This window comes from Podarcis filfolensis (assembly GCF_964270895.1).
Source record: "Podarcis filfolensis genome assembly, chromosome: 6".
Classification (NCBI taxonomy): Eukaryota; Metazoa; Chordata; class Lepidosauria; order Squamata; family Lacertidae; genus Podarcis; species Podarcis filfolensis.
In genome coordinates this window covers 20,568,841-20,595,341 of record NC_139609.1, presented here as the reverse complement: position 1 = coordinate 20,595,341, position 26,501 = coordinate 20,568,841, and the positions used below count along the sequence as shown (strand labels likewise).

Genomic DNA, 26,501 nt, shown 5'->3' with positions numbered 1-26,501 from the left:
TGTACAAAATGTGAAGCATGTTTATCTTCAGTAGTGATTTTATGAGAGGTATTTAATTTTGCTTATAATGGGATTGCATAGTCATCTGTCATCTCATCACATTATTAAATGTGCAGTTTCAATTTTGACATTTGAACAGGTAGTTTGGTTTTGGGAAGCACTCTATAGTATATTGGCTTCAAATCTTTTGAATAATTTTGAAAATCTGTTTTGGTTAAGTTAGAGATGAAGATTTGTGATTTGAGGGCTAGAACTCTCAAGTGGGCATGATTGTTCACACATTCTTGGTTGTTTTAACAACTCTGGTATTAAAATGAACCTAGGACAAAGTGTTGCAGTATTTTGGAGTTTGCTCCTGGTTTTCTAGCTATAGTACTATATCGGGTTATGCTAGAGGAAACTTATGGAATACTTGTTGGGAAAGTAAATTGGTATCTTAACTGCTGACTTTTGCTTACATTTTGTGGTGGAGTGAGACTACCAATATTATATCCACTTGCATAGATGCTTTGAATATAACTTTTTTGTAATATGTTTATAATTCACATTTGTACTTATTTTTAGTTACACCCAATTCCCTACACAACCTTTTTTATTGGCTGAGATTCAGAAAATAATTAAACTTGTTCCATGAGCTTGAGCAGGACTTTAGACTTATTTTTCTTGAACAGCAGCCCTCAGTGCTATGCAACAAACTTCTTTTGAAACTGAGTGGCATTTTAAAAACGTTTTGTTACTTGGCATGGGAATTAGCCATTGAAAGAGGGTCAAATAAAATATTCCACTGGGCTAGCGCAAACTAGTTTCCTGGACCTAGTCTTATGAGAGCTAAAACATTGATTGTATTGTAACATTTTCTTCTTGTAACTGTTTGAATGTAACTCCAACTAAATCAGCTTATTGTTTAGTGGTTTTTTAGACTTTGTTGTTGCATGGATCACTTGAAAATTGCTGGGGGTTTCAGTGTATCACCTACTAAACTTATTTTTTCAACAAATCAAAGCACACACAACTCATATTTTAAATTTTTTGTGATTGTCAAAACCAACATTGTGGGTAGTATTTAAGTTTTATTCAGAATTAACCTGTTGAAGTTGATGAATATGACTAAGTTAGGACCATTAATTACAATGGGCCCGCTATGAGTACAAATTAGTTGAATACCACTATTTATTATTATTATTAAAATCCTGAGCCTCTGTCAAAGCCACAAATAACTTTTAACTGGTAAATTCTTAGGAAATATTTTGAAAATAATGAGCCTCAATCTAAAGCGTTGTTTAGTAATTGACCCCTGATCAAAATTACCTCTATTTCTGTCAAGGGGAGAAATAATAAAATAGAGGACCAACAAGAGTTTCTCAACTGTTTCACAATCTTTCTTCATAAACTATTTGACAACCTTTGCTGTACAGTCATACCTCGGGTTACAGACGCTTCAGGTTGCGTTTTTTCAGGTTGCGGACTGCCAAAACATGGAAGTACTGGAACGGGTTACTTCCGGGTTTCGGCGGCCACGCATGCGCAGAAGTGCTAAATTGCGCTTTGCGCATGCACAGAAGCGCCAAATCGCAACCCGCACGTGCGCAGATGCGGGTTGCGAATGCTGCAGGTTGCGAACGTGCATCCCGCATGGATCACATTCGCAACCCAAGCATCCACTGTATAGTTCATAAACCAGAAATTAGCATCATGCCCACATGCTTGCTCCTATCTCATACATCAAGTTTGGAAATTGAATTGTGGTTTAAACAACTCACCATTTCCTATTATGTCTGAAATATTTAATCATGGACTCACAGCTGTGATACGAAACTAGAATGTAATGGGAAAATTTAGTCTAAACAGACCACAATATAAGCACCAGAGTCAGTGTGCAAGGGGGGGGAGAGTGTAGCATGACACTTATTCCTGGCTTAATATACAGCTCTAAATGCTGCCAAAATGATGAGCTCTTCTCTGTCACCAGTCAGCATTATATTTGTTCATTCTATTAGTAGCAGAATTGTTCTTCTGGTGATTTCTGAACCCCCCCCTTTTTTTTACTGTCCATTTCATGATGCACAAATATGAAAATCACCTGGGAAATGCTAAAGAGTTCTGTGTTTGTTGAGCTCTAGCTGTAAGATCAGCACTAGCAGCAGGAACACCTGGGAGTCTGGAGAGGAACATAACATAAGTCCAGCATTTCGTCTCTGCTGCTACCAGCCTCATCTGGAGGACAAATGAGGAAGCCAACTATGAACCATCTGGCTTAGTTAGAAAATCCTTCTCCCTCAGAACAGTTTTAAGCCTGGTTACAACGATTTAGAACTAGCAGCATGAATTAGATTTTATTGCCCTGTTAGATTTTATTTCATTTTATTTTATTTCACATGCTATGGCTTTGTTAACTTTTATCATTCTAATCCTATCTGACTGTGGCATAGTTCATCTGTAAAGAAAATGATTATCTTGAATAGAAGCAAAACAATAATTTCAGCAAGAATCCTAATAAATGAAATAACCATCAAGTGATTAAAATACCTTTTGAGTCAGTTGTAAACTCAGTTGTAGGCTGCTTTTCAGGGTAACATGTAAAGCTGAATCTAAAGCTGCATCCTTGAAAGTAAATCTAATTGAAATTGGTGGGTTGTTTTTTTCAAAATAAGCACGTCTAGAATTCAACTAGAATTGAAACTGTCACAAGTAAACCAAATGATAAAATGGTATCTGTACTGTATTTGGCATCTTGAGCTAGAACTGAAGTATGAACCAAGAAATTCTCTTAAATGATGACTTATATTTAGTTATGAAAAAAAGGGCATGGGTGCATAGTTGTGTGTGCTAGTCACAATTATTGAGCGGTTTATGTATTTTTGTACTTGGGTATCCAACCTGAAAACAAAATATAAGATGAAAATTGACTTATAAAACAAACACCCCCTATTTGCATTATTTGTTTAAGATTGCTCAACAGAGTTACACTTCTTTTTTCATTGGCTGTGGATTGTTGTGATGATAAATACATAGTTTGAAACAATAGCATATTTTGTTCCCTTTGCAGAAATACAACAGATTCAGCCACAGATACAGCCCATCATCTTATTTCTGAACATTTAAGTGGTATCTGACAAGGAGCTTCTTTTTTGTTACTAAAGAAGACTACTGCAACAAGAACATACAATTTATTGACTCCAATTTGCTAATACACTAACTGGGACTTTGTCGTAAAGCACTTCCTCATAACCTACTGGCTGCCCTGCATGCAACATACTAGCAATTGTCTTTCCTACTCATCATGCAACTCAATGGAAGAAAATGTTTTGTTAAACATGTGTGAAGGTCATTCATTTCATGTTCGTTACAGGTAAGCATGCTTACTAATTTTTTTAATATATACTTTTAAAAGGTTAGCAAAACAAGGCAAGTAAATTGCATGTTACTTTTTCAAAAGACTTCATAGATCCTTTTTTTAGCACAGTGGTGGGGAACTTCTTTGGCTTTGTTGGTCAGATCTTTATCTGGTCCCACTTCCAAGGACCAACTTAGATAGTGGGTGGGATAACCTGTCTGACAGTGATTTGGTGTCAGAGGATTGACAGGTAGGTTGCCCCTGCCACCTTGTCAAAATCCCTTGTGCATTGGTTTCCAAACACCTTACAGCCAGCTGTTTGGTGGGACCCACAACATAAGGGAGTCAGCCAACTATGTGTTCAGAAATTTGGGTAGCCCCTGAGCATGGGACAGCCAAAGTGTTTTCTCCAGTGGTTTCCACCCACAACAGCAATGTCTGTTGCACACTCAGATAGAAAATACTTGGCAATATTTTTATTGAAAAGAGCTTTCTGTGAATCTTGTGTTGCATTCAGACCAAGTTAGTTAGGTTATCACTAACTCAGTTGACTTCAGTGGGACTCCAGTACAACTAACTTGGTCAGGATCAAACCCCTTCTGTTTTAATTCTTCTGATTTTCCTTCTTGAATGAAAGATAATACATGGATCTGTTCTAAACAACATATATTTATATATGGAACATATATTTGTTTGTTGGTGCTTCTCACAACTTGTCTGGGTATAGCAAATAGGTATTCAGGTGAGAGCCACTCATTTGCTTTTTTTTGCTCCTTATTCCTTCCTTGCTATGTAGTATCTACTGTGGCAGTTCTCTTAAAGAGAGAAAATCAAGAAAGCTGCTTATAGAAATGGGTTGTGTTCCCTCTGAATAGAAAACAGTGAGGTTTTTTTGGTGATGGTCAGTCTCAGTGCTAAAGGGGCGAGTGTGGGAAATAACCATGCAGTAATAGCAGCAGAAATGAAGAAAGACGGCTGGCCAAGCAAGTAATTATCCTTCTTTATGAAATGAACAGAATTATTCTAGAAAGACCAATTGTATGCATCTGATTCTGTACCTTGCCACATGAACCACTGGATCAAATGCTTAGAAAAGGATGGCTACATGGCTCCTTTCCTTCTAGATGTATATGACCCATTTGCATTTTACTTAGCTATTACTTTTTTATTCTCCATACAGAAAATGAAAAACAGATATAGCTCCTTTAGCAACAAACAGTATACCAGTCAGAAACTCTGAACTCTACATTTACTCAAATGTAGGTTTAGCTGCATGTGATGAAAATCAAGTGTCTAAAGACAAGTCGAAAGATAGAAGTTTCTTTTTACTAAGTTCAGTAAAAATATGCATATGTTTATCAAGACATGACATTAGGCACCTATATTTGGTAAAAACTTTATTAACAGAAGAGGAAAGAAATGATGGGAAAGACACATAAATGGGAATCTTTTAAAATCTTTTAGAAAACTGAAAAGTGTTTTCTCTTTAAAGGTCAGGAGAAGAAGAAAAATAGAAATGTGAAAGGAATACAGTAGACACTTAGAGAAGCTTTTGGTTTGACAGAGATAATGGAATAAATAGAAAGTGCAAATAGCTTGCACTAATTATTTTCCAACATGTTTAAAATCTGTACATTTTTGCTCATCGAGCTTATGCACCTCTGCATGTGGGTAGATGCAAACATTATCTTTTGGACATAATGACAGTGCAGGGATAGAAAGTGCAAATCATTCTCAAATACTTCTATTGCATCTTAAACAGCAAATATGGCCCAGTTTATTGGTAGCTTAATATAGAGGTGGACAGAAAGTTGACCACTATCTTCTAGTAGCTCTCTGGGTGTTTTCCAGTTGATCAGCAGGGATTTCTGACTCCTGATTATTTATCAACAGCAACACTAAAATGACACACACCCCTACCCATTACCCTGTTGAAATTAACAAAGCTGGAGCAGCTGAGGTTATCAAGAATGGGGTTTTCTTTGGAAGAACTGTGAGCTAAGCTCTGGTCTCAGAAATAAATCCCTGGGGTCAGGATTCTTTAGTTCTAAATACATGCTTTTGCACATGGCTCTGGTTGGCTCTTGGAGATTATGTAAAAAATGAAGTATATCCTGCAAGCCTGAAGTTTGCTCATCCCTGACTTAAGGTGCATGCATGGTACTGGTTGGGAAACAAAGACACTTGCTAGCATTCACATTCTTTCCCACAGTTGCTTAAAATAATTTAGGACTAAATTATTACTCAGATGTACCAGCTCCCTGCATTTAAAAGAATGAAGGAAAAAAGCATTTTATAAGAATTTAGAAGCTTAAAAAAGAAAAGATGGAGAAATTCTAAAAGGAATGGAGGCAAAATAGGCAATGTGTTGTGATTTATGAGACCAAAATTGAAAATTAAATTTGAGAAACATTTTGTTCAGAGAAGAATGATTCTGTTGATTATATGTAGAACCAAAAACATTAAGATTAAGCAGCAATATGTTGGAAATATTTACACAGAATCTAAAAAACTGTCATATGATAAGCCAGGACATTATTTATCTTGAAATGTACAAACCAGGAGAGTTATCTTTTCCCCCAATCAGCATCCTTAACAATATATCCTTTTATTGAGTACTGGAAGAGATAGTGAAAATATGAAACTGCTTTTCTTGTGACTATTTGATGAATTCCTAAAAATGTATATATTGCTCCCTCCCACTTGTTTTTTTTTTTTTTTTTTTGCATAATGAGCATTTTTTAAACATTTCATAAGGTTTTAAAAACAGGCATAGTGCAGTTGTAAAGCGTTTGCTCAGCTGCTAATGCTGTTCCTGTAATTAAAAGCAAGTTGTATCTCACCTCAGTTAAGGTCCAGCTTTTAGATCCAATGAGATATCTGTAAATAGCTTTTCTTCCCAAAGCTGCTTTGATCTCCAGTATGGCATACCAAAAAATTGCCTTCGCACAATTGAGCTGGAGTTATTTGCTGTTATCCCTTTGTAACAGTAAACACTTCATCTCTGCATCCCTGCAAGCTCTGCTCTTGAGTCATAAAAATACTTCCAGTATTGTGTCCATCTATCCTTAAGCCACTTTGTGCTTATAATATAATTTTCATAAAATTCTGCTTTAAAATTCTGTGCTTTAAAATCTATATTAAAAATCAAACTCTACCCATTACTTAAAATGAAAATTTAAGAAAGGATAACCATAAATTTATCATGCTAAGTGATAGGAAAACCTCTACATGTTGATGAGCGCTATAATTTCTAAATGTCAAGTTAATTGAATGTGACATTCAACATGAAGTGCCCGGAGAGAACCTCTTTGGAGGGGATAGGATTAGGTAAGATTACCCAATAGCGTGTCTTAATTCTTTTGTTGTGGTGGTGTTACATACTGTTGTAGGCAATTTTGTTTTTAGTTAAATTATGCTGGCTAGACAGCGTTGTAACAAAATGAAAGAAGTTGGCTTTTAGTTCTGTTTAAGATATTTTGGCAAGTTTCCAAATCTATGGTATGGCTGGCCAACATGAGACACTAGACTTACAAACGAAATATAAGATTTATTTTGTACGATTCCTGACTAATAGGCGTACACTATTTTTTTTAACAAAAGCTAAGAATGTCTATCATATCCTTGTGTTTAGGCTGCGGAGTTTCAAAGGCTAAGAGGTACAGTATACTTTTGGTAGTTTCTTACTACATATAGTCTGTGGTGCATTAATTCTGCAGTTGTTTTGACTAGAAATTCTAAAAGGTCCTGTTGCATGATATTGAAGAAATATATGTTATTTGGTATATACAAAATTGGGGTTTATGTTGCCAGTTGACAACCTATATAACGTTTGGATGGTATTTAAAATAATTGCACTATTTATTAACGTAGTCAGGTGCTGTACCGTACTAACTGCTTATGTGATTTCATGCTCCAGTTTTTCTAGTATGGGTAAAATGCTGCATATCACTTTTTAAATGCTTTTTGTGTGTTCTGTGTATTTCTGTAGTCCTAACTGCTGGACTATATGCTTCATAATGTTAACAGTCATCTTGTTGTGAATATATGGGTAGGATTCAACTAATTTGTTCCTCGTGATATTTTGGATAGTAAACTGATTCACTGTTTGCTAGAGGATAGTTTTGTTATGTGGATTTACAACTGGTTGGAATGATATATTCAAATCTGGTTTCAAGTGGGGTGCAGCAAGTCCTTGTTTTAGGCCTGGAATTCTTCAGACTTTTATGTGTGACTTAGACGAAAGGGTGTATTAACTAGTTTTCAAATTTGAGGATGACAGAAAACTGGGAAGGTTAGCTAACTCCTCAGAATACAGTAGTAAACCTAAAATGTTCTTGATGGAATGGAAAACTGACTGAAACATACAAAATCAAATTCCACCAAGGTATATGCAAAGTTCTGCTGGGAACCAAATGCATGTGTAAAGAATAGAGGATTCCTGGCTTGGCAGAAAAACGTGAAAAGGATCTCTGGATTGTAGTCAGTCACACATTGAACATCTGGACAAATTGCAATAGGTTCAATGGACAACTACAGATATAGTCAGGGGTGTGGAAGGCAAGTTCTCTAAAGAAAAAACAACTGAGGGTGTTTAGTCTGAAGAGAAGATTTGGGCTTGGGGAGACACATGATAGCACTGTTCAAATACCTGAGGGGCAGTTGCATAAAATGAGGTAGGGCTGGATCTAATGGACTAATCTAATGGAAGGTAGATTTCAGTTGAACATTTTCAGAGCAGTTCAGCATTGGAACAAATTACCTAGATGGATGGTGAGCTTTAGCTGTAGTTTTTCAAGCAGAACATATATTGGGGATGCTCTTACTCAGGATTTCTTGTCTTGAGCAAGGAAGTTGACTGGATAGTCTGTAAGGTTCCCCCCGCTGCCTCTGTGATTCTCACATGGGCTTCAAGTAAAGCCTGTAGTGCAAGGAACTTGGATTTTTAGTCTTCTTGCCTGTTTTCTAGACATTATTATATGTAATTACATCTTGCTCCCCACCTTTTTCCTTTTTCCTCTGCGATAATATGCTCAGTGTTCTGACCTGGTATTAAGTATTGGCTTTAACCCACTTAACAGGCCGAGCTCTTTAGAAGCCAGAGAAAGAGGGATGAAAGATTTCCATGGTCTGTCTTTCCAGGCTTCTCCCAAATAGTTCAGGCAGGGAATGAGGAAGGAATTCCTGCTGGCTGAATTGTACCCAAGAGAACTGCAGTCCAACTGGCACGAATAACTCGTTCTTTCTCCCTCCTGTAAAGGTTGAATCCAAGAATATTTATGTGTGAAAGTTGGCTGGGTAAGAGCTGAGAACCTAAACATTATTGAACACCAGAATGACACATTAGGGGCTTGTGTGCAAGGATTATGCTTTCTAAATGAAAAGACCCTTGTTGCGTTGTTGTTTTTTTAAAAAACCTATAAATACTCCACATGTTAATACAATATCACCTAACTTGTTAACTTGCCTGTTCTGGAAATTCAGGCCAGAATCTTGATTTTTAAGTAATCATGGAACCAGTTCTAATACAGCATCAGTATTGCTATCTATGCATATCTTCCATGTGTGTTCCTCCCACCCCAAATAAATAAAAACAGGGCAACTGCCAGCACTCTTTCAGAGAAGATGGGAGGTAGTACATCTGATTTTAAGAGCTTGCAAAGGTGGTAAAACACTGCAACCAGGAATCTGGAATTAAATACATAGGTGGTATATTTTGGTGGTACAATTAATTTTTAATTTAAATCACATAGCCACTTGAGATTCATCAGCTAAGAGATTCATGATCTTCTTTCCACTTTCCATGTTTCTGTGTTGAAGTCGCAACATAAAAGAGCAATTCAAAGCATGCAACACAGCAGTCTAGTAAGGTCCAAACCAGACAGAACAGGTGGTGGCAGCAGCAGGGGGTAGGATATCAGTGATTTAGGTCACCCACAGTTCTTGTTTAGCTGTCCCATGGGGCTGTGTTGAAGAGTGGGACTGTGGTGCTCAGGAAGAGGGGATTTAACCCTTCCACCCTTTCCATACTCTTTCCCCAATATAAATCATCTCATTTATTCCACTGGGTGGAGAGGGGTGGGGGAGAGAACTTCTTCCACAACTAGGCATACGTAGTGTACAGTCAAGACATACCCAAATAGACATTATATACCAGGGGCCTTACAAATGCATGAACTGCAACTTTTTGTTCTGCACTACAGTTTTGTACTCTAATTATGCTTACCACTGTAATCTAAAACCTGTTGTACTTGATTAAGGTCTTTTTGGTAGCTTAAAACATGAAGCAGTGTCTGCTGCTTATGCAGGACAGGCACAGAGATATTCAACCATCAGTCTAGTCAATTGAACTGAAATGTAGCTTTGAAAATAACCATTACAGTGGTACCCTCGGGTTAAGTACTTAATTCGTTCCGGAGGTTTGTTCTTAACCTGAAACTGTTCTTAACCTGAAGCACCACTTTAGCTAATGGGGCCTCCTGCTGCTGCTGCGCTGCCGGAGCACAATTTCTGTTCTCATCCTGAAGCAAACTTCTTAACCGGAGGTACTATTTCTGGGTTAGTGGAGTCTGTAACCTGAAGCGTATGTAACCTGAAGCGTATGTAACCCGAGGTACCACTGTACTGGGTTGGAAATCAACCTTTGCCTCTGTTGTGTGAAATGCGCTGCACTATAAGGTCCTTAACTGGGAAGCTAGTAAATAAGTCATATTTCTGGCTGCATGTGCTGAAAGAAAGCTTCTCCAGGTAACTAGGTGTGGATTGTTTTCTACTGAAAAACAGATACTTAACCTCTTCTTTCAGGCTATTGGTGAGCTGCAAAATGACTAATGATGTGTTGGTGGGCTACCAAGCATGTTTATTAAGTGTATGTGGTGCTTAGGATTGCTGCTGCAACCACACCCTCTGCTTTGTATAATAATGTACCGTATATGTAATAAGGGCATCAGCTGTTCTAAGATAATTGGAACTTGATTTTAATTTTGCAAAATCATATGAGTGCTTAAGTGTGCACTTGAACTAAGCATATTTTATTTATGTTTCAGTAAAAGTGCCTAGCAGGGGATTTTGTGTGGGCTTTAGGTAGGTCTTAATGACAGCTGCGGGGAATAGCAGGATATTGGAACTCATGGCGTCTTGCATTCCATCTCTGCAGAATGGAAGCTTCTTGCCTGGAGCTTGCCTTGGAAGGGGAGCGGTTGTGTAAAGCAGGGGACTGTCGAGCTGGTGTCTCTTTCTTTGAAGCAGCAGTTCAGGTTGGAACAGAAGACTTGAAAACCCTCAGTGCAATTTACAGCCAGCTGGGCAATGCCTATTTCTACTTGCATGAATACACAAAAGCTTTGGAGTATCACCACCATGATTTAACCCTTGCAAGGTAACTTTAAATTGTGATTCCTTCAGGATCCTCTAGATAGCAATTACTTTTTCTGTTTGTGAATAAACTTTGTTCAGTGAAATTGACCAGATACACTTGACCATATATTGAACACATGATAATGGAATGTTGCTTGGTATAATTCTGTCAACAGAAATTTCTTAGGCTAATTTCTGCTAATTATGTGATGAAATATGCTAATAGGATTTCATGAGAGCGACCACAGATGTGTCCAGGGTATTATATGTAAGCAAGGCATGCATTGATCACTAATACACACTTAATTTGACTTGGGTCCTAATTTGTATTAGTTGTGTATAACTAATCTTCCTTCTGCCACCTGCATATCTGAAAATACAACCTTAGAAAGCATTGTGTAAAATATGTACTGGAAATTAGTTTTTTCAAAAAAGGTTTCCTGACACTAATAATTGTGGTGGTGTTGTTAATTAATCTTCATTAAATTTTAAAACACACACTGTTTTACTCTCAAAACAATATTATACACTTCAAAGAAACAAACTGACAGAGCATAAGATTGGCAGCCAGTAAAGTACTACATAAAGAAAAAAATAAATATATAAATGCAGTTTGTACCATATCCAAAACATATCCATCAGGCACGTAAGTTTGTTATTCATTCTTCTCGTTGTTTTTAAAAATATTCATTAGTTTTTCTAAGTCCAGGTCCCTTAGTGAACATCAAGAGCTGCAGATGATTTGGGATAAAGGAAGGGAGGTCTCATAACAAGACCTGAGCTGGCACGGCCATGTTAGATCCCAGCAGGACTGAGGCTAGTTGCCTCAGCATTCATTCTTCTTATTTTTGCAAACATTGTATAGACAGGGGGTGCCCATCTGGGCATGTAGATGGTCACATATTCTCATTTTTTTTTTACTTTTACTTTAAGAATGTATTTTTCTACAATAAAATGGTGCTTATTCTCAAGTAAATGTGTTTAGCATGAGGACAGCAGAAGCTTTGGTTTGATTTTTGCGCTAATGTAGTAGAAATGTAGAAGAAGTGGTAAAGCATAGAGTGGTGGCAGGGAGTTGGGGAAAAGAGAAATGTTGTACACTTCAAAATTGAAGTAATACACATAGCTTTCTAAATCCACCACCACCCCCAGTAAGATCATTAAGTTCAGGGTATAAAATTACTTAGCTGCACCACGTTGTAATTGAATTCTAAATTATAGTACATTTACTGTGCAATACTATGCACATGTACAAGTCCTATTGTTTTCAGTAGTTCTTAACATACTAGTGAGAGCATTTAGAATTGAAGCCATAGCAATGTAGCAGTTTGACAAATGTTAAAATATCTCCAAGCAGTCTTTGCTAATCCATTAGCTGGAATTAATATGATCATAAATAAGGCTTAATACTGAGTAAACATATTTAGGATGGGACTCAAGTATGTCAAATTTTAACAAACATCTGGTAACTAATGTAGATATTTAATAGGAAAATATTTCTGCTTAAGGTAGGTTGAAGTCCACATACGTTATAAAAGTGGCAGAAATGAGTTCATATTTCTTTTGGTTTTCAGGACCATTGGGGACCAGTTAGGCGAAGCTAAAGCAAGTGGAAACTTGGGAAATACCTTAAAGGTCCTTGGAAATTATGAAGAAGCAATTGTCCGCTGTCAGAGGCACCTCGACATTTCTAGAGAGCTAAGTGACAAGGTAAGAACACTTGCTATATTTAGCACTGTTAAGGGGGGGGGGGGGCGGAGACAGGAAGTGTTATTTTAAACAAGGTTATAGCTAAAGATTTATTTGGTTGAAGTGATTTCAGTTTTGTTCAGTTCCCCATTCTCTTTATACCACTGTTTGCCCCTTCTGCTCCATTGGGAGTTTCAGTCCACAAAATCGGGAGGGTACCACATTTACTGTCTCTGTCCTAATAATACATTTGCTGTGCAGAGAACAAAAGAGCATCTTATTCTAGCTCTCTATAACCTTTATGGAAATCTGGGTACCAATCCAGACTGGTTTTAAACACCATTCACCATTTTGCTTTTCTTAACCTCTTCTCGTGCCATTCGTCTTTGTTAAAAGCAAATAGGTGTAGGAATCTGCCAGCTGCATGAACCATGGGAAATCATTTATAACCGAGTGCTTGGTAGGACCTGCACGTTCCTGAGAACTCGTTTTGATAGTCTAAAAAGAAAGTTTTGTGCCTACCGATCCAGGTAGCATGTGTTTGGATAATTAAAAGAGGTCTCTGTGGAGTTCCTGTAGTCTGCAGATGTGGCACCTGATAAAACTTTTTGCAAATATAGTGAGCCTTCTTGGGGAATGCTGTGGTGAAATGGCTCATCAGAATTGCAGGAAAAGAATGATGGTTTCGTATAAATGGGAAGACATCCATTGTTGAATAGTTGAGAAATGTGCTTTTATATGTCTGGCTGAAAGCATTCATAAGGCAGTAAGTTTGAAATTAATTTCCAGCCTTTTCTTCTTTAGGTTGGAGAAGCAAGAGCACTTTATAACCTTGGAAATGTATATCACTCCAAGGGTAAAAGTGTAGCCTGTGCAGGTACCCATGATCCAGGAGAGTTTCCAGATGATGTTAAAGCTGCATTGCGGAAAGCTGCAGATTATTATGAGTAAGTAACAAAGGGAGCAGGGAGAATTATTCTTGGAAGCGGAGTTGATGTAGCTTAAAATAGTATTTATATCCCTTTAAAATGTGCTTTATATTAGGCATGCTTTCAAAACTGTGTTTCTAATTCCCCTTCTCTATATAATAAGCTCTTTTTGTTTGAAAATTTGTTAAAGTCCAAACACAAAAATAAATTTCAAAAATAGAACATATGAAACATTCAGATGAAACCTTGTCTCTCCAGTTGCAGCAGCTTAATTCTGGCCAATAAAAATGCACTTGCTGATGAAATTCTAAGGAGGGAAATGTCAACAGTTATAGAGTAACTGTCATAAAAGCTGTTTATGTGCCTTTCCAAAATGAAATTAATTCACAGAGAGCACAGTGTAGGACACACTTTCAGTTTATCATAGCAGTCACAATGGTATGTACTGTTTCGTTCAAGATTTTATTAGTTACCAAACTTAGTCCTGCATTGTACCTGGAACAGTACCAGAAGCCAGTGAAGTCAAGTCAAAACTATATGGGTTATTGTTATTGCTTCTTAATAATCTGCAGGGGCTATCACACATTGAATGCATTTCACTTTGAGGTTGTTTCACTGAATTTGGAAGAATATATATATATATATATATATACACACACACACACACACACACACACACAGTCATACCTCGGGTTAAATATGCTTCAGGTTGAGCGTTTTCAGGCTACGCTCTGTGGTGACCCGGAAGTAACGGAATGCTTTACTTTCGGGTTTCACCGCTCGCACATGCACAGACGCTCAAAATGACGTCATGCGCGGAAGCGGCGAAATGTGGCATGCGCAGTCGCGTGTTATATTCTACTCAGGATGCGAACGGGGCTCTGGAACGGATCCCGTTCACATCCAGAGGTACCACTGTACAGCCTTTATGGAAAAGTGCTGCATGTCACTCCCATTTGAACTCCATCAATACTTTCCTATTCCAAGTCATGAGATCTGCTGACCACTGGTTTCAACAGTATTTGGCTTCAGTCTGGTGACACACATCCCATTTCAAACCATGAACATATATTTATGAAGGAGGAAAATGAAAAAAAAAATTGTGTAGGAACTTTTAACAGTACCCAAAGAGAAGCAAGTTTGCTTTCATTTTGTCTATGCTCTTCCACGTTTTTATCAAAAATGTACATTTCCATAAGCTGATAATGAACCAGGTTGTAATGTGAAAAATAATAATTATAAAACAATAGAGTTAAAGAGACCTTGTTGTTCTCATCAAAAACGCCATCCACTTAATCTTTAGTGTGTGTACCACCCTACTTTTACAAGCCTGATTCATATAAATGTTTTTTGCATGGAAAAGCCACTAATAACTGATGGCTTCCTCTGCTCATCTCCCTATTTTTCCTGACTATCGCAATGCAGAGAGGTGGAAAATGGGATTCTGTTTTGGTGAATTTCTGCTCTTCAACAAACTGACCACACGTTTGTAAGCCTCCAAAATCTCTCTTTAGGCACAGGTGTCAACCATTTTGCACAGGGTTTTGTTTCTAGCTCGAGCGCACATAAGCCTGCCTTGCCCTGTTATGCCCTGCCCTCTTCTAGGTCCACAGGTACCCACATGTTGGCGGTCGCACATCTGTTGGAACACGTGCAAAGTGGTCACCACCTATATTCGCAACAGCTCTTCAGGGGGAGAATGACAGTAAGTTGGGTTAGGCCCCTCTTCCTATCTCTGGAAGGCAATAAAAGGACAGCTTTGGATTAGGTCTCTTGTGAGGGTGAAAGCATTAAACCACCTAATATTGATGGCTTCTAGCAAAAGTTATTAATGTATTGTGGTCATCGTGTCAGTTCCATGAGCAGGAAGAACAGCCACCTTCATGGCTGCTAATTGTTATGCATTTCTAACATAAACCTTTTTAATTGTTTTTATTTTGTTTCCCTGCTAAATAGGGAGAACTTGACATTAGTGACAGAGCTGGGTGATAGAGCAGCCCAGGGACGTGCCTATGGAAACCTGGGGAATACTCATTATCTTCTGGGCAACTTCAGGAGTGCTGTTACTGCCCATGAACAGGTACAAGAGAGTGCTGTGTTCACGCATAACACTAAGCCATGGTTTGTTTAAACAAACCAGAAGTCATCCTGCAGAGCTGTGACTTGTTTCTCCCAAGCTTGGTTTGTTTTCTGACTGCTCTTGCTTTGCTGTATAGATTGGTGAGCATCTGGGGTGGCATGGCCAAAGGCCTTTTGGTTCATACATAATGCCACACAATAGTCTAAATAAGTCTATAAGCCAAGAACAAACCATGGCTTTACACTGTGGTCTTTTGCCAGAAAACAAACAATTGTTAGTCAACTGGGCTGGGTTCAGACAATCCACACTCTGGCTGAAGAAACCTTGGCTTGGTGTTATGTGCATGGCATGCCAGAATATGGTGATCGTTTCTAGCATGATGTATTCTGCACCTGCCATTTAAAAAGCACGTTTTTATTATTGCTACTATTACTATTATTATCATCTGTTAACTCCTAGTGATGAAAGATAGTTTATTCAGGATTCCACTTTACAAAGAATCTGTAACAATGTATGTTCTGTAGAAATAGCTGAATTTTTTACTAAAAGAAACCCAGATTAAGGTTTATTTGAAATCAGTAACCTGGGATTCTAAAATTTTGTGCTACATATTGAATTCCATCCTTTTACAGTTCACAACTACTTACTGGATATCAGTATGAACCATTATAAACAGCACACTTGAGAATTTAAAAGTTGCTTTACTTGGATTTTTGCAGGAAATAGTTACTGTTCCTTCTTTCAGGAAATAGTAGTGGGCATATGGGTTCCTAACTATTCCAGAGGAGCTAGTTGTCTATCAGAAATTCACAGTATTTGACAACAGAACCTTTCTTTTTCAGCGTCTTTTAATTGCAAAAGAATTTGGTGATAGAGCTGCTGAAAGAAGAGCCTACAGCAATCTTGGAAATGCTTATATTTTCCTTGGAGAATTTGAAACTGCTGCCGAATACTACAAGTTAGTCAATATATTGTTTAATACCTAACCAAAGTATTATTTTCATAAGTTTTCCAATCCTTCTAGTTTTCATTATAAATTTATAATCCTTCAGATTTTAGCCTATCTGGTAGGTTAGACTCAGATATAACTTGCCTTGGACCATCCAGAGAATATTATATTTGTGTGAGCCTGGATTTTCTATTTCTAAATCCAAATCTGAAGCTACTTTCAGATTTAGATGTTTTATTTGAATATTGATTCGTTGTCTTCTCTTTCCTGAGTTTAGTTAAGATCTTTTCAAAAGGTCAGTATTGGCAGTCCCCCCTTGAAAACTAAGACCCTCAAAATAAGTTTTTATTAGAACATGTAAACAATCTGTGCCACTGTGGGAACAGAGTGGTGGACAAGATGGGCCATTGGCTTGATTCAGCAAGCTGCTCTTACATTTTTTAATGCTCTAAACTATCTTAACTCATCTAAGGATCTAACAAACGACAGCTGTTTTAGAATATCATTTTAGGAAAATACCAATGTTTTGGGAATGGTCAGTGGTAGAGCATCTGCTTGTGTGTGCAGAAGGTCCAAGGTTTGATGCCTAGCATTTCCCAGTAAGACTGGGAATGTCCTCTGCCTGGAACCTTGGAAGAGCTGCTGCCATTCACTGACTTCCTGTGTTTATGTGTTCTTCCCCTATGGCTTTAGACTGCAGCACTGGTTCTATGGAAAATGTACCCCATTATTTGATTGACCTGTTTTTTCTGCAGTTTATACAAAATCCTTAGATCTAGCTGTTGATGGGAAACCCAATTGGTCTGAACTGCAAAGTAGGGTGACCCTGTTAGCAGCGGTGATATTTGCTTTGGCAGCTTCTAAAGTTTGAGACAGTTTTCCGCCCTCTCAGTAGCATGATAAATAAATTATATTGTTTTGTTGAAGTTACTACTATTTTATTTATTTCTTTGTTGTGACTCCGAGTCTAAACAATAGAGATTGATTGATAAAGACCCATTGTATGTTTGTTTGTTTGCTTATGCATATATACTATTTGTCTAAGGAAAAAGACTGTTTTGGAAATGGGGAGACAATTAGCTTTGTATAAGATTATATTTGCATATTAAACATTGAGAGCCACTTGAACTATGTGCAGATACATTCTTGTTAGTCATGTAAGCGAAGATTATTTCTAGCTGTTTGTACTTTTAGGAAAACACTGCAGCTCGCCAGGCAGCTTACAGACCGGGCTGTAGAAGCACAAGCTTGCTACAGCCTTGGGAATACATATACTTTACTTCAAGACTATGAAAAGGCCATCGATTATCATCTGAAACACTTGGCAATTGCTGAAGAACTGAATGATAGGTAAGGCTTTTAAAAGTCCACTGTTCATTAACGAGAGAGATCGTTTTGAGGGTACAAAATTAAGTTCCTATAGAATAATTGTCCTATTCAAATAGACAAAGGTCCAAAGAACTACACCAGGGGTCAGCAACCCGCGGCTCCGGAGCCGCATGTGGCTCTTTTACACCTTTGCCGCGGCACTGGGGTGGATATTAGCGAGGGGAGGAGGTGCATTGTGCGCCCCGACACTCCCCACTGTGGCAGGCGCTGTACTGGCTGTGACGTCTCATGGGGGCGGTGCGTGCGTTAGTCACGCACCGTCCCGACGTCACCTTCCCGCCCGCTGTCAGATCGGAGGGCAGCTGCGCGCATGTTTGCGGCTCCCAGGTTTTTTTTCTTCGGAAACGGGTCCAAGTGGCTCTTTTTGTCTTAAAGGTTGCAGACCCCTGAACTACACTGTGCATGCCTAAGAACCTGCCCCTGCCCCATGGGATTTTCCCCTCCACCCTTTTGAACTGTAGGTGACCATGCCATATCATAAACTCTTTTGAAAATTCCCTTCAGTTTTGTGCAGTGACTTGTCCTTTGATCTGCAACTTTAGAAACAAAAGCCTGGGTTCAATATCTAAATACTACTCTGGAAACTTCAATAAGCACTAATTATTTTTAAAAGTTGTGAGATTTGCATTGGGATTAGCCAGCTTTCTGTCACTAAGCTTTGTATTATGTAGCTTTAGGGCTTTTAATTGAAATTGTGCATTAATGAGATTTTGTATATTCGAATTGAATATAAACTCCATTCTGTGTTTTGAAACTGCTGTTTTGTTACTGAGAACCAATTCATTTAAGTATTACTTTAATTGAGCAGCTTGTGGAAGTATGCGTGTTCATACTTCTGATTCACTACAGTTAACATATGAAGCAAAGAGAAATAGATCCCATCTGCAGAGACCATAAAGTAATGCATTTGTTGACTAACGGTGTTAAGTGTGTTGTTGCCAGTAAATAAAACAAAAATAAAAGCTAGTTTGTTCAGTAGCATTACTAAGAGCATGTAAACAGGACTTCCTCTCAGGAAGGGAGGGAAGCCTATCTCCCAAGGAATCACAGAATTGTAGAGTTGGAAGGGACCCTGAGGGTCATCTAGTCCAACCCCCTGCAATGCAAAGAATCTCAACACATGGTCCTCCTCCTATTTGAACCTATACTGGATGCTGCTTAGCTTTGCAAATGTGCCAGCAGTTTCAGTGCTGCACCACTAGGAGGACTAGTTGATTCAACAGCCACTGTCCATTGTTCTCTCCCCATTCTTAGGGGGCTAACTAAATTTGAGCCACACCTCCTGACTTAACTGACTACTACAGTAGCTGGAAGAAAGCTAGGCATGTAAATTTTTAGCAACCTAGTGAGCTAGAGGGAGCCCCAGCTGACAAAGCATCAAGGTGAGTTCAGCAATGTGCAGGTTTAGCAGCAGGGCAAGGACAGGGCACACGACTCTGCCCCTCCTTTCCTTTAGCTAAAGTAAGCCTGAACTCTCAATAAAAGTAACTCCTGCAACTGGAATGTCAGCAGGGGTGTGGGGGCTTTCCAGTGTTTTACACTGTCTTGTCACATGTACAGCTATCTCCCTTTTGGGCAGAAGTCACGGGTGTGTCCAGAGTGCAATGAGCTCCTGGTTCTCTTGGAATAAGCTTATTCCCTTGAAGCTAAGGTGGCATAACAGGAAAGCTAAGAGAGGCAGAAAACTGTGAATGAGACATGCAGGGATACTATAAGTTGTGTCCCGCTCCCACACCGAGAGCTGTCCTGCTGTCTGGGAGAATGAGGATTTCTGGGAAGGAGAGTGTCAGAAGAAGAGGAAAACATTTCCTTAGAAAGGACCCATTCCTTGAGGGAAGAACAGTTATGCCTGCATGCTCAGGATGCTTCTTGGGGTGGGGAGTGAAGAAAGTGGATGGAGAAAAGTGTTTCTTCCACTTTGATAACACTAGAATTGAATGTTGGAAGATTAAGGGCAGATAAAAGAAAGTCCTTCTTCACATAGTTAAACTATGGAACTTGCTCCCACAGGAGGCAGTGATGTCCACCAACTTGGGTGGCTTTAAAAGATTTGACAAGATTCATGGTGGGTAGGCTATCAGTGGCTACTAGCCAAGAAGGTTGGAGGCAGTAATGGTTCTGAATACTAGTTACTGGAAACTGCAGGAGGAGTGAATGTTATTGTGCTCAGATCCTGCTTAAAGGTTTCCCACAGCTGGCTAGCCAAAACAGGATGCTGGACTAGATAGGATTGGCTTGATGCATCAGGCTCTTAGGTTCCTACTTGTTCTTGGCCGATAGTGGTTTGTTTAAATGAAACATGATCTCTGGTTCAGACATAAAGCTAAACCAAGGATCATGATTTGTTTCTCACATATGCTAGTGGGGAGTACAAAGTGGCACAGACCAGTGCATTAGCATTAAACTATTAAACTGGATTACTGTGGCATATGAACTGACTAGTATAGGAACGGGTCCTTACTGGTTTAAGTCACTTAGAAAGCTAATGTATGGAGCATTTAGTAAGTGTCATGCTGTTGAACTGTGTTTCAGAATTGGTGAAGGAAGAGCATGCTGGAGTTTGGGGAATGCATACACAGCCCTGGGGAACCATGAACAAGCTATGCACTATGCCGAAAAGCATTTAGACATTTCGAGAGAGGTATGTGGTCATATTACAAGTTGTTTGTGGTATACTCTTTTTATAAAAATAAGTATGCATAAACAGTGGAACCTCTGTTTTCGAACATAATCCGTTCCAGTAGACCGTTCGATTTTCAAAATGGTTGAAAACCGAAACTCAATACGGAAGCCTCAATATAATAGGGAAACTCAAAATGGAAGCCGCCTCAGAAGTTCAAGGACTGGGGTTTACATATTTATGGATAGTGTATACAGGAACTTGTTCAGTTTGGATATGAAATTAAGAAATGCTTTTGATTGCAGGTGGGAGATAAAACTGGAGAACTAACAGCTAAACTTAACCTCTCAGATCTACAAATGGTGCTTGGCCTAAGTTTCAGCACAAACAGTTCAATGATGACAGAAAATCAAATTCTAGATCATAGTGTGAATGGTAAGTATAAACTTCCATGATTATGTATTAAGATTTATCTTAATGAATCGTCAACACTCATAGATATGTTGATATTTTGTGGGATATACTTCTCATTTTACTTGGGGAAATTATAAGACTCTGTATTTGCTTTTTTTAATAATGTTTTTTATTGAGTTTACATTTTACCATAATCACATTCCATTACATAATCTCATAACCAAAGAACAATGCTCAAACTGAGCTTTGACTTCCCCCCATCCCACTCTCTGGCTTTCATAAATAATCACTTACATCTTAGCATTTCTATAACCACTTATTTACCTTTTTTCTTTCTTATTAAAATTTACCTCATTAAATGTAAACCAGCTCCCAATATTAGCATAACAAAATATTTCAACTCAAACCTACAAACATTTTCAAATGTTTACAATGTTCTTTCCTATATTGTATAAATTTACTCGTCCTTTTCAAACAGTTTGTTGTGCTGATTTCGGATCTTCCCCGTCAGCTTTGCCAATTCTGCTTATTCCATCACTGTAGTCTGCCATTCTTCCAATGTTGGAAGTTCCTGCTGCTTCCATTGTGTATTTGCAATGCAATGGGGGGAAAGTTTTGCAATCCTTAATCTTCAATACTGGGTCTGTTCTTGTATTCTGGTTTTAGAAACTGTTTTTAAAAAAAACCACAAGCCATTTTTCTTTTATAAGCACACCTATACAGTGGTGTCCCTCAGCAGAACTAGGAGATAATTATTGGTGATTTCCCTGGTCCCGTCCCCCCGCTGAAATCCACTGTAGAGCACCCCTCAGCCCCAACCCCCCCACCAAATATCTGAAAGACTGCCTCATTCCTTACAGACCCTGCTGAGATTAGCAGAGGGGGTCCTCTTGGTAGTTCCTCCACAATCTGAGGCTTGGGGTGGTGACAGCCTGTGAACAGGGCATTGGCTGTGGTGGCCGCTAAGCTGTGGAACTCCCCACTGAGTTGTATCTGGCAACTTCATTATACAGCTTTCAGAGAATGCTGAAGCTGTACCTTGGATTTTGACACTTGAGGTTTATGTTTTTAGGAGCCACCTTATATTTATGGTTCTAAGTCATTCCAAGTTGTTTTTATATTATACTGTAACCTGCTTTGGGCCCTTCAGGTGAAAAGTGGGAAATACATACATAATTTAATAAAATCTTACCTTGCATGTAGGTGAGTTCTAATTCAATTATTAGTCTCAAGTAGTAATGATCTTTGTTGGTCATTAGACTTTAGATGGTCCAGGTAATTTACCCTCATTGTACTTGTTATGAAGCTTTCCTTCAAAATAAACTATTTTTCTGTCTTAAGGTGCAAGACCCCGAGTAGGACGCCGCCATAGTATGGAAAACATGGAACTTATGAAGCTTACTCCTGAAAAGGTTGGTGACTGGCTGAACATATTTCATGGGTTGGATCTGGACTACATTAGCTCCCACTGATGTTACTGGAAATGGAATTCATCTAGGCATTATTAACTTAATATGGATTCAGCACATTAGTCTTAATTGTCATTCAAGCTATAGGCAGAGGGGATGTGGAGGTTGTGGCATTCCCATCTACGCACCTGCACAGTGCTGACCTGCCTGCTGCTTTGTCCCCCCCTCTCTCTCTCCTGGTGAGTGGGGGGGGGGTCAGGTCTCTGGCAGCAGTGCTCCTCACTGACCAGTCCTCTGCAGTGGCAACTACCTTTGGATGTTAGACTAGTCAGAACAAGTTATGCACAAAGTGATTTTGGTCAAAAATGGGAGAATCAAAATCTGTATTTTTAACCGTTTCTGATTGTGAATCTGGCAATAAATGGCACCACTTGTGTGTGCATCTGTAGCCTTCTCCCCCTCCCCTGAGGTTGTCAATACCTTATGCTGTATTTGATGTTTATGATCTGTAGACCAAATCAGCTGAACTGAAGCAGAGATTTAGTTGATTGACTACGTATCAGGGATAGAAAATATTATTCTTCCCTTTGTCTTGAGTACTGTGGGTTATTTATTAAGCCATTGTTTACAGAAGATGACTACATGGAAATACCAGAAAGAGCACTGAAAGAGAGAGAAGATATATGAGTAGAACAGTACTAAGGGTAATAATGTATGGTTCTGTAATTGAGACATGCTTCTGGAAATGAAGGGTACACAGGTACATCCTAAGCAAGATGGAATGATGACTGATTTCTGTGCAGTTTGATGTTCTGAGTTTCTTTCCAAGGTTTGGTTCGCACATCACAATGAGCCATAATGTTCTATTGTCAATGTGCAGATCACTTAATCCAGGGATCCCTGTTTTTTGAGCAAAAAACATGATCCCTGATTTAGAAAGAATACTAAGCCAAGGGGTTGTGATTTGTTGCTCCTGCTTACCAGCAGGGAGGAGCAAAAAACATTAAATGCAGCCAGTATATTGTTTTAAAGTTAGGAGGAGGAGGAGCTTTGCTGAGAAATGGGTAAAATGAATTCCAAGTTCACATTTTTAGGGTTGTTTCCTGTGCTATTTCTAGTCATAGTAGACCCATTGAAAATAGTGACCATGATTAAGTTTGGTCCGTTAATTTCAGTAGGCCTACCCCAAGCAAAACTTCGTTGAATACCACCCTTAGTCTCCACACATGGAGAGTCAAAGGGTTGGAGAAAAAGTTAAAAATATAGAAGTTCATCTGTTGCTCCACTGTCTCCTCTTTGCTTCTGCTTCCTGCCACCCCTTGTGTCTCCACCCGCCCGCCCCCCATTTGCCTGGGGTCTTTCCTTTTTGCTGCACTTGATCTGTACACAGAAATGGGATATTTAAAAATTCAGAATACTTGTGTGTATCTGTAGTTCAGGAACAATCTAAGGAGGCAGAGCTAATTTAAACAGGGAAAAAGTGATGTACAATTAGTATAATGAAGTATAATGACTATAATGAAGGAATTGGCATCACTGCATGAACTTAATTTTATGTCTTAAAAAGTTATCCTGGGATAACTAATTATTTAGCATAGCTAAATAATACCTGGGATCCATACTGCTTTCCTGAATGTAGTGCAGTGTCACAAAGAAACATTAAAAGTGGCAGTATCTTGTCCCTGGGAAAATGTGACCACCCTCTTGCCCAAAATTTGCATGTCTATTATAGTGAAACAGGTTGTAGTGGATGCCGCTTGTAATGTTCTAACTTGGAAAAAAAATCTTCAAGAGTGTAGGATTTGTTGCCATAGCAGGCTTCTTCCTGTTTTGATATGAGGTACTTGAATTTTTCCAGCTCTGTGGAGATATTGACCCAAATTAAACCAGCCACTTCAGTGTTAGTAGTGTGAAAATTAAGGCAGGTAATATTTTGTGCCTGAATGAGAGACTTTCTTCTGCATAGTTTCTTGATATACATTGTCCCTTGTTCTCTAGGTTCAGGACTGGAACAGTGAAATTCTGGCCAAACAGAAACCACTAGTTCCTAAACCTTCAGCAAAACTACACTTTGTAAATCGATTAAAAGGCAAAAAATACAAAAACATCACATCTTCTAAAGTGCTTCAGGATGCTAGTAATTCTATTGACCACCGACTAAGTTCACAGAAGGTATTTGTGGATAAATATTTAATTGCTTGAAAGAAATCTTAAAATTATAGTTTGAACACCTTTTTAGAAGCATGTTGGTTTAACTTGTTTGCTTGAGTTAAAAAAAATCTTAGCAACATCATGATTAATGCTCATGATGAAGGTAATTCTAAGCATACTTCTTAGGAAGCACTTCTCATCAAGCTCAGTGGATATTTTCTAAATAAGCATGGTTAGGATTTGGGTGGAAAAATCCATTTGAAAATTTTGTTGGGTTGGAGTGAGAACTAAACATTTGATTATAAAACCTGTATCAGCTGCTCAAATACTGTGCTGGCTTTGTTAGGATAGAAATCGATGCTAGCATCTTAGCCTAAGTGTTGTTTTACTTCATAGGCTTTTCTTCCCTCCCTCTTTCCCATGCTATTTATTTGTGCATAGCTGTTTTTGTAACATGGGTAGAGGAAAAATCTCTCCTATTGTCTTCAAAAGTAACCAGTATAACTTTGGCCTGACTTTTTTTTTATCTGACTTCTTAAAAGAACAGCCCTGATGTGCCTGGAGATGAAGGGTTCTTTGACTTGCTAAGTCGATTTCAGAGCAACAGAATGGATGATCAACGGTATTGTTTCCAGGACAGGAACAGACTGGCAGTGACACCTTCTTCTGCACCGTCAAGAACATTGAAAAAATGTAACTAATTTTAAAATGTGTATAACTCCTACCTTCTGACAGAATAGAATAAAAGCAGCATAATTTTTTTCTTCATCTTTCTGCAGCCTTTTCTACGTCCATGGTCTCACCTCACACTGATGAATTTCTAGATCTTCTTGCTAGCTCTCAGAGTAGACGTCTAGATGATCAGCGAGCCAATGCCAGTGATTTACCAGGACTTCGTCTTAATCAGCGCAACAGTCAATCGGTCCTTGGCCGTTTGATGGCCAGTAGCAATAGTGAACCAGATGACGACTTCTTTGACATTTTGATAAAATATCAGGTAAGTCTTGTAAATGGTGCTCTGCATAGTATGTCATGTTTTGTGAAGGCCAGGAGGAAAAAACTTTATGCAGCATGATGGTGACATCTGGTTTCAGTGGGTTCTTAATGTTTTTTTCGATTAAAAAGTTAATGAATGCTCTCTGATAAATCTTAGCATTTTTAACAAAGCTCGTGGTGAGTCACCCTCAGATATATTCTTAAAATCAAATGGCCAAAATGCTGTAAGCAGATAAAGGAATACTTGAACTCAACTTACAGGATTTATAAGCAATCTAATGTTGGTTGGATGAGAAATAAGCAGAACATGCTCTGACTTGAGAAAACAGCCCTCTGCACATTTCTCAGCTTCTGAACAGACTTTGCCTTACCCTCACAATTGCAGATTTCTTATGAAATTTCATTTTTTTCTCCCTGTTGAAATGACTATACATGTCACTAGAATTTTGTTTTAAAAGCCTGGATCGAAAGGCGTTTTCTATATCAATACATCGGCCAATACTCTGGAGTCCCTTTGCCACCAGTGTGCCAAAGGAAAAACAAACTGGAGCCGGGCACTGGTGGCAGTTTCACACCACCAGGTGAAACAAACCATTGCACTCTGGCCATCGTACAACTGAGGGCAAAGCTAGCTTGTTCCTCCCTTGGCTGCCTGCCCTGCAGCGGAGAAGTCTAAGGGAGCCCCCACTCTGGCTCACACAAGGCAGAGACGTGGTGGGTGCTCTGCTAGACTTATCTGCTGAGGTGCAGGCAGCTGTGCACCCCAAAAGAGGTAGCCCACACATGCCAAGGTGGTGGTGAGGCAGGCAATCTCTTTCTCCCAGCCCAACGGGTGCACTGCATCTTTACTCCCACCACCCTGGGAGGAAAGACAGACCCCACCCACCAGGGCGAAGGTGGTCAGATGAGGGGTCCTATTGGGGCAATGCAATACAAAAAAGTGCCCTGTGAGCTGGAGGGACATGGGGCTTGGTCAGCTGGGGGGGGGGTAAAGCCTTTGTGCCCCCCCAGATGGGCAGCGCATGTTCTCTCCACACCAGGTGTTGGGGAGGGAGGGATTTACTCCTCCCCAGCACTGGGAACAAGCTGCATTGACCCCAGTCCTGTGAGGTGAAACTGCCTCCGCTCCCCTCCCTTGTGGGCTGGGGTCAACGCAGCTTATTTCAACATCGTGGTGAATTGCCA

General features: G+C 39.0%; 1 protein-coding gene across 6 annotated transcripts in view; it reads left to right on the top strand.

Moving 5' to 3' along the window:
- GPSM2 (G protein signaling modulator 2) overlaps positions 1 to 26,501 on the top strand; it is a 34,765-nt gene that overhangs the window by 6,444 nt on the left and 1,820 nt on the right. For 2 of the 6 annotated variants that reach the window (XM_083620298.1, XM_083620297.1), the window contains exons 2-14: positions 3,047 to 3,349; positions 10,491 to 10,712; positions 12,265 to 12,400; positions 13,184 to 13,326; positions 15,265 to 15,388; positions 16,231 to 16,346; positions 17,532 to 17,687; positions 20,259 to 20,367; positions 20,652 to 20,781; positions 22,102 to 22,172; positions 24,168 to 24,341; positions 24,863 to 25,013; positions 25,100 to 25,317. In XM_083620298.1, coding sequence (XP_083476424.1) covers positions 3,246 to 3,349; positions 10,491 to 10,712; positions 12,265 to 12,400; positions 13,184 to 13,326; positions 15,265 to 15,388; positions 16,231 to 16,346; positions 17,532 to 17,687; positions 20,259 to 20,367; positions 20,652 to 20,781; positions 22,102 to 22,172; positions 24,168 to 24,341; positions 24,863 to 25,013; positions 25,100 to 25,317 — 1,854 coding nt within the window. In that variant the 5' untranslated portion in view covers positions 3,047 to 3,245. Of the gene's footprint in view, positions 1 to 3,046; positions 3,350 to 10,490; positions 10,713 to 12,264; positions 12,401 to 13,183; positions 13,327 to 15,264; positions 15,389 to 16,230; positions 16,347 to 17,531; positions 17,688 to 20,258; positions 20,368 to 20,651; positions 20,782 to 22,101; positions 22,173 to 24,167; positions 24,342 to 24,862; positions 25,014 to 25,099; positions 26,422 to 26,501 lie in introns of all 6 variants that reach the window. The other 4 variants (XR_014549556.1, XM_083620299.1, XM_083620300.1 and 1 more) reach the window with 4 other exon arrangements.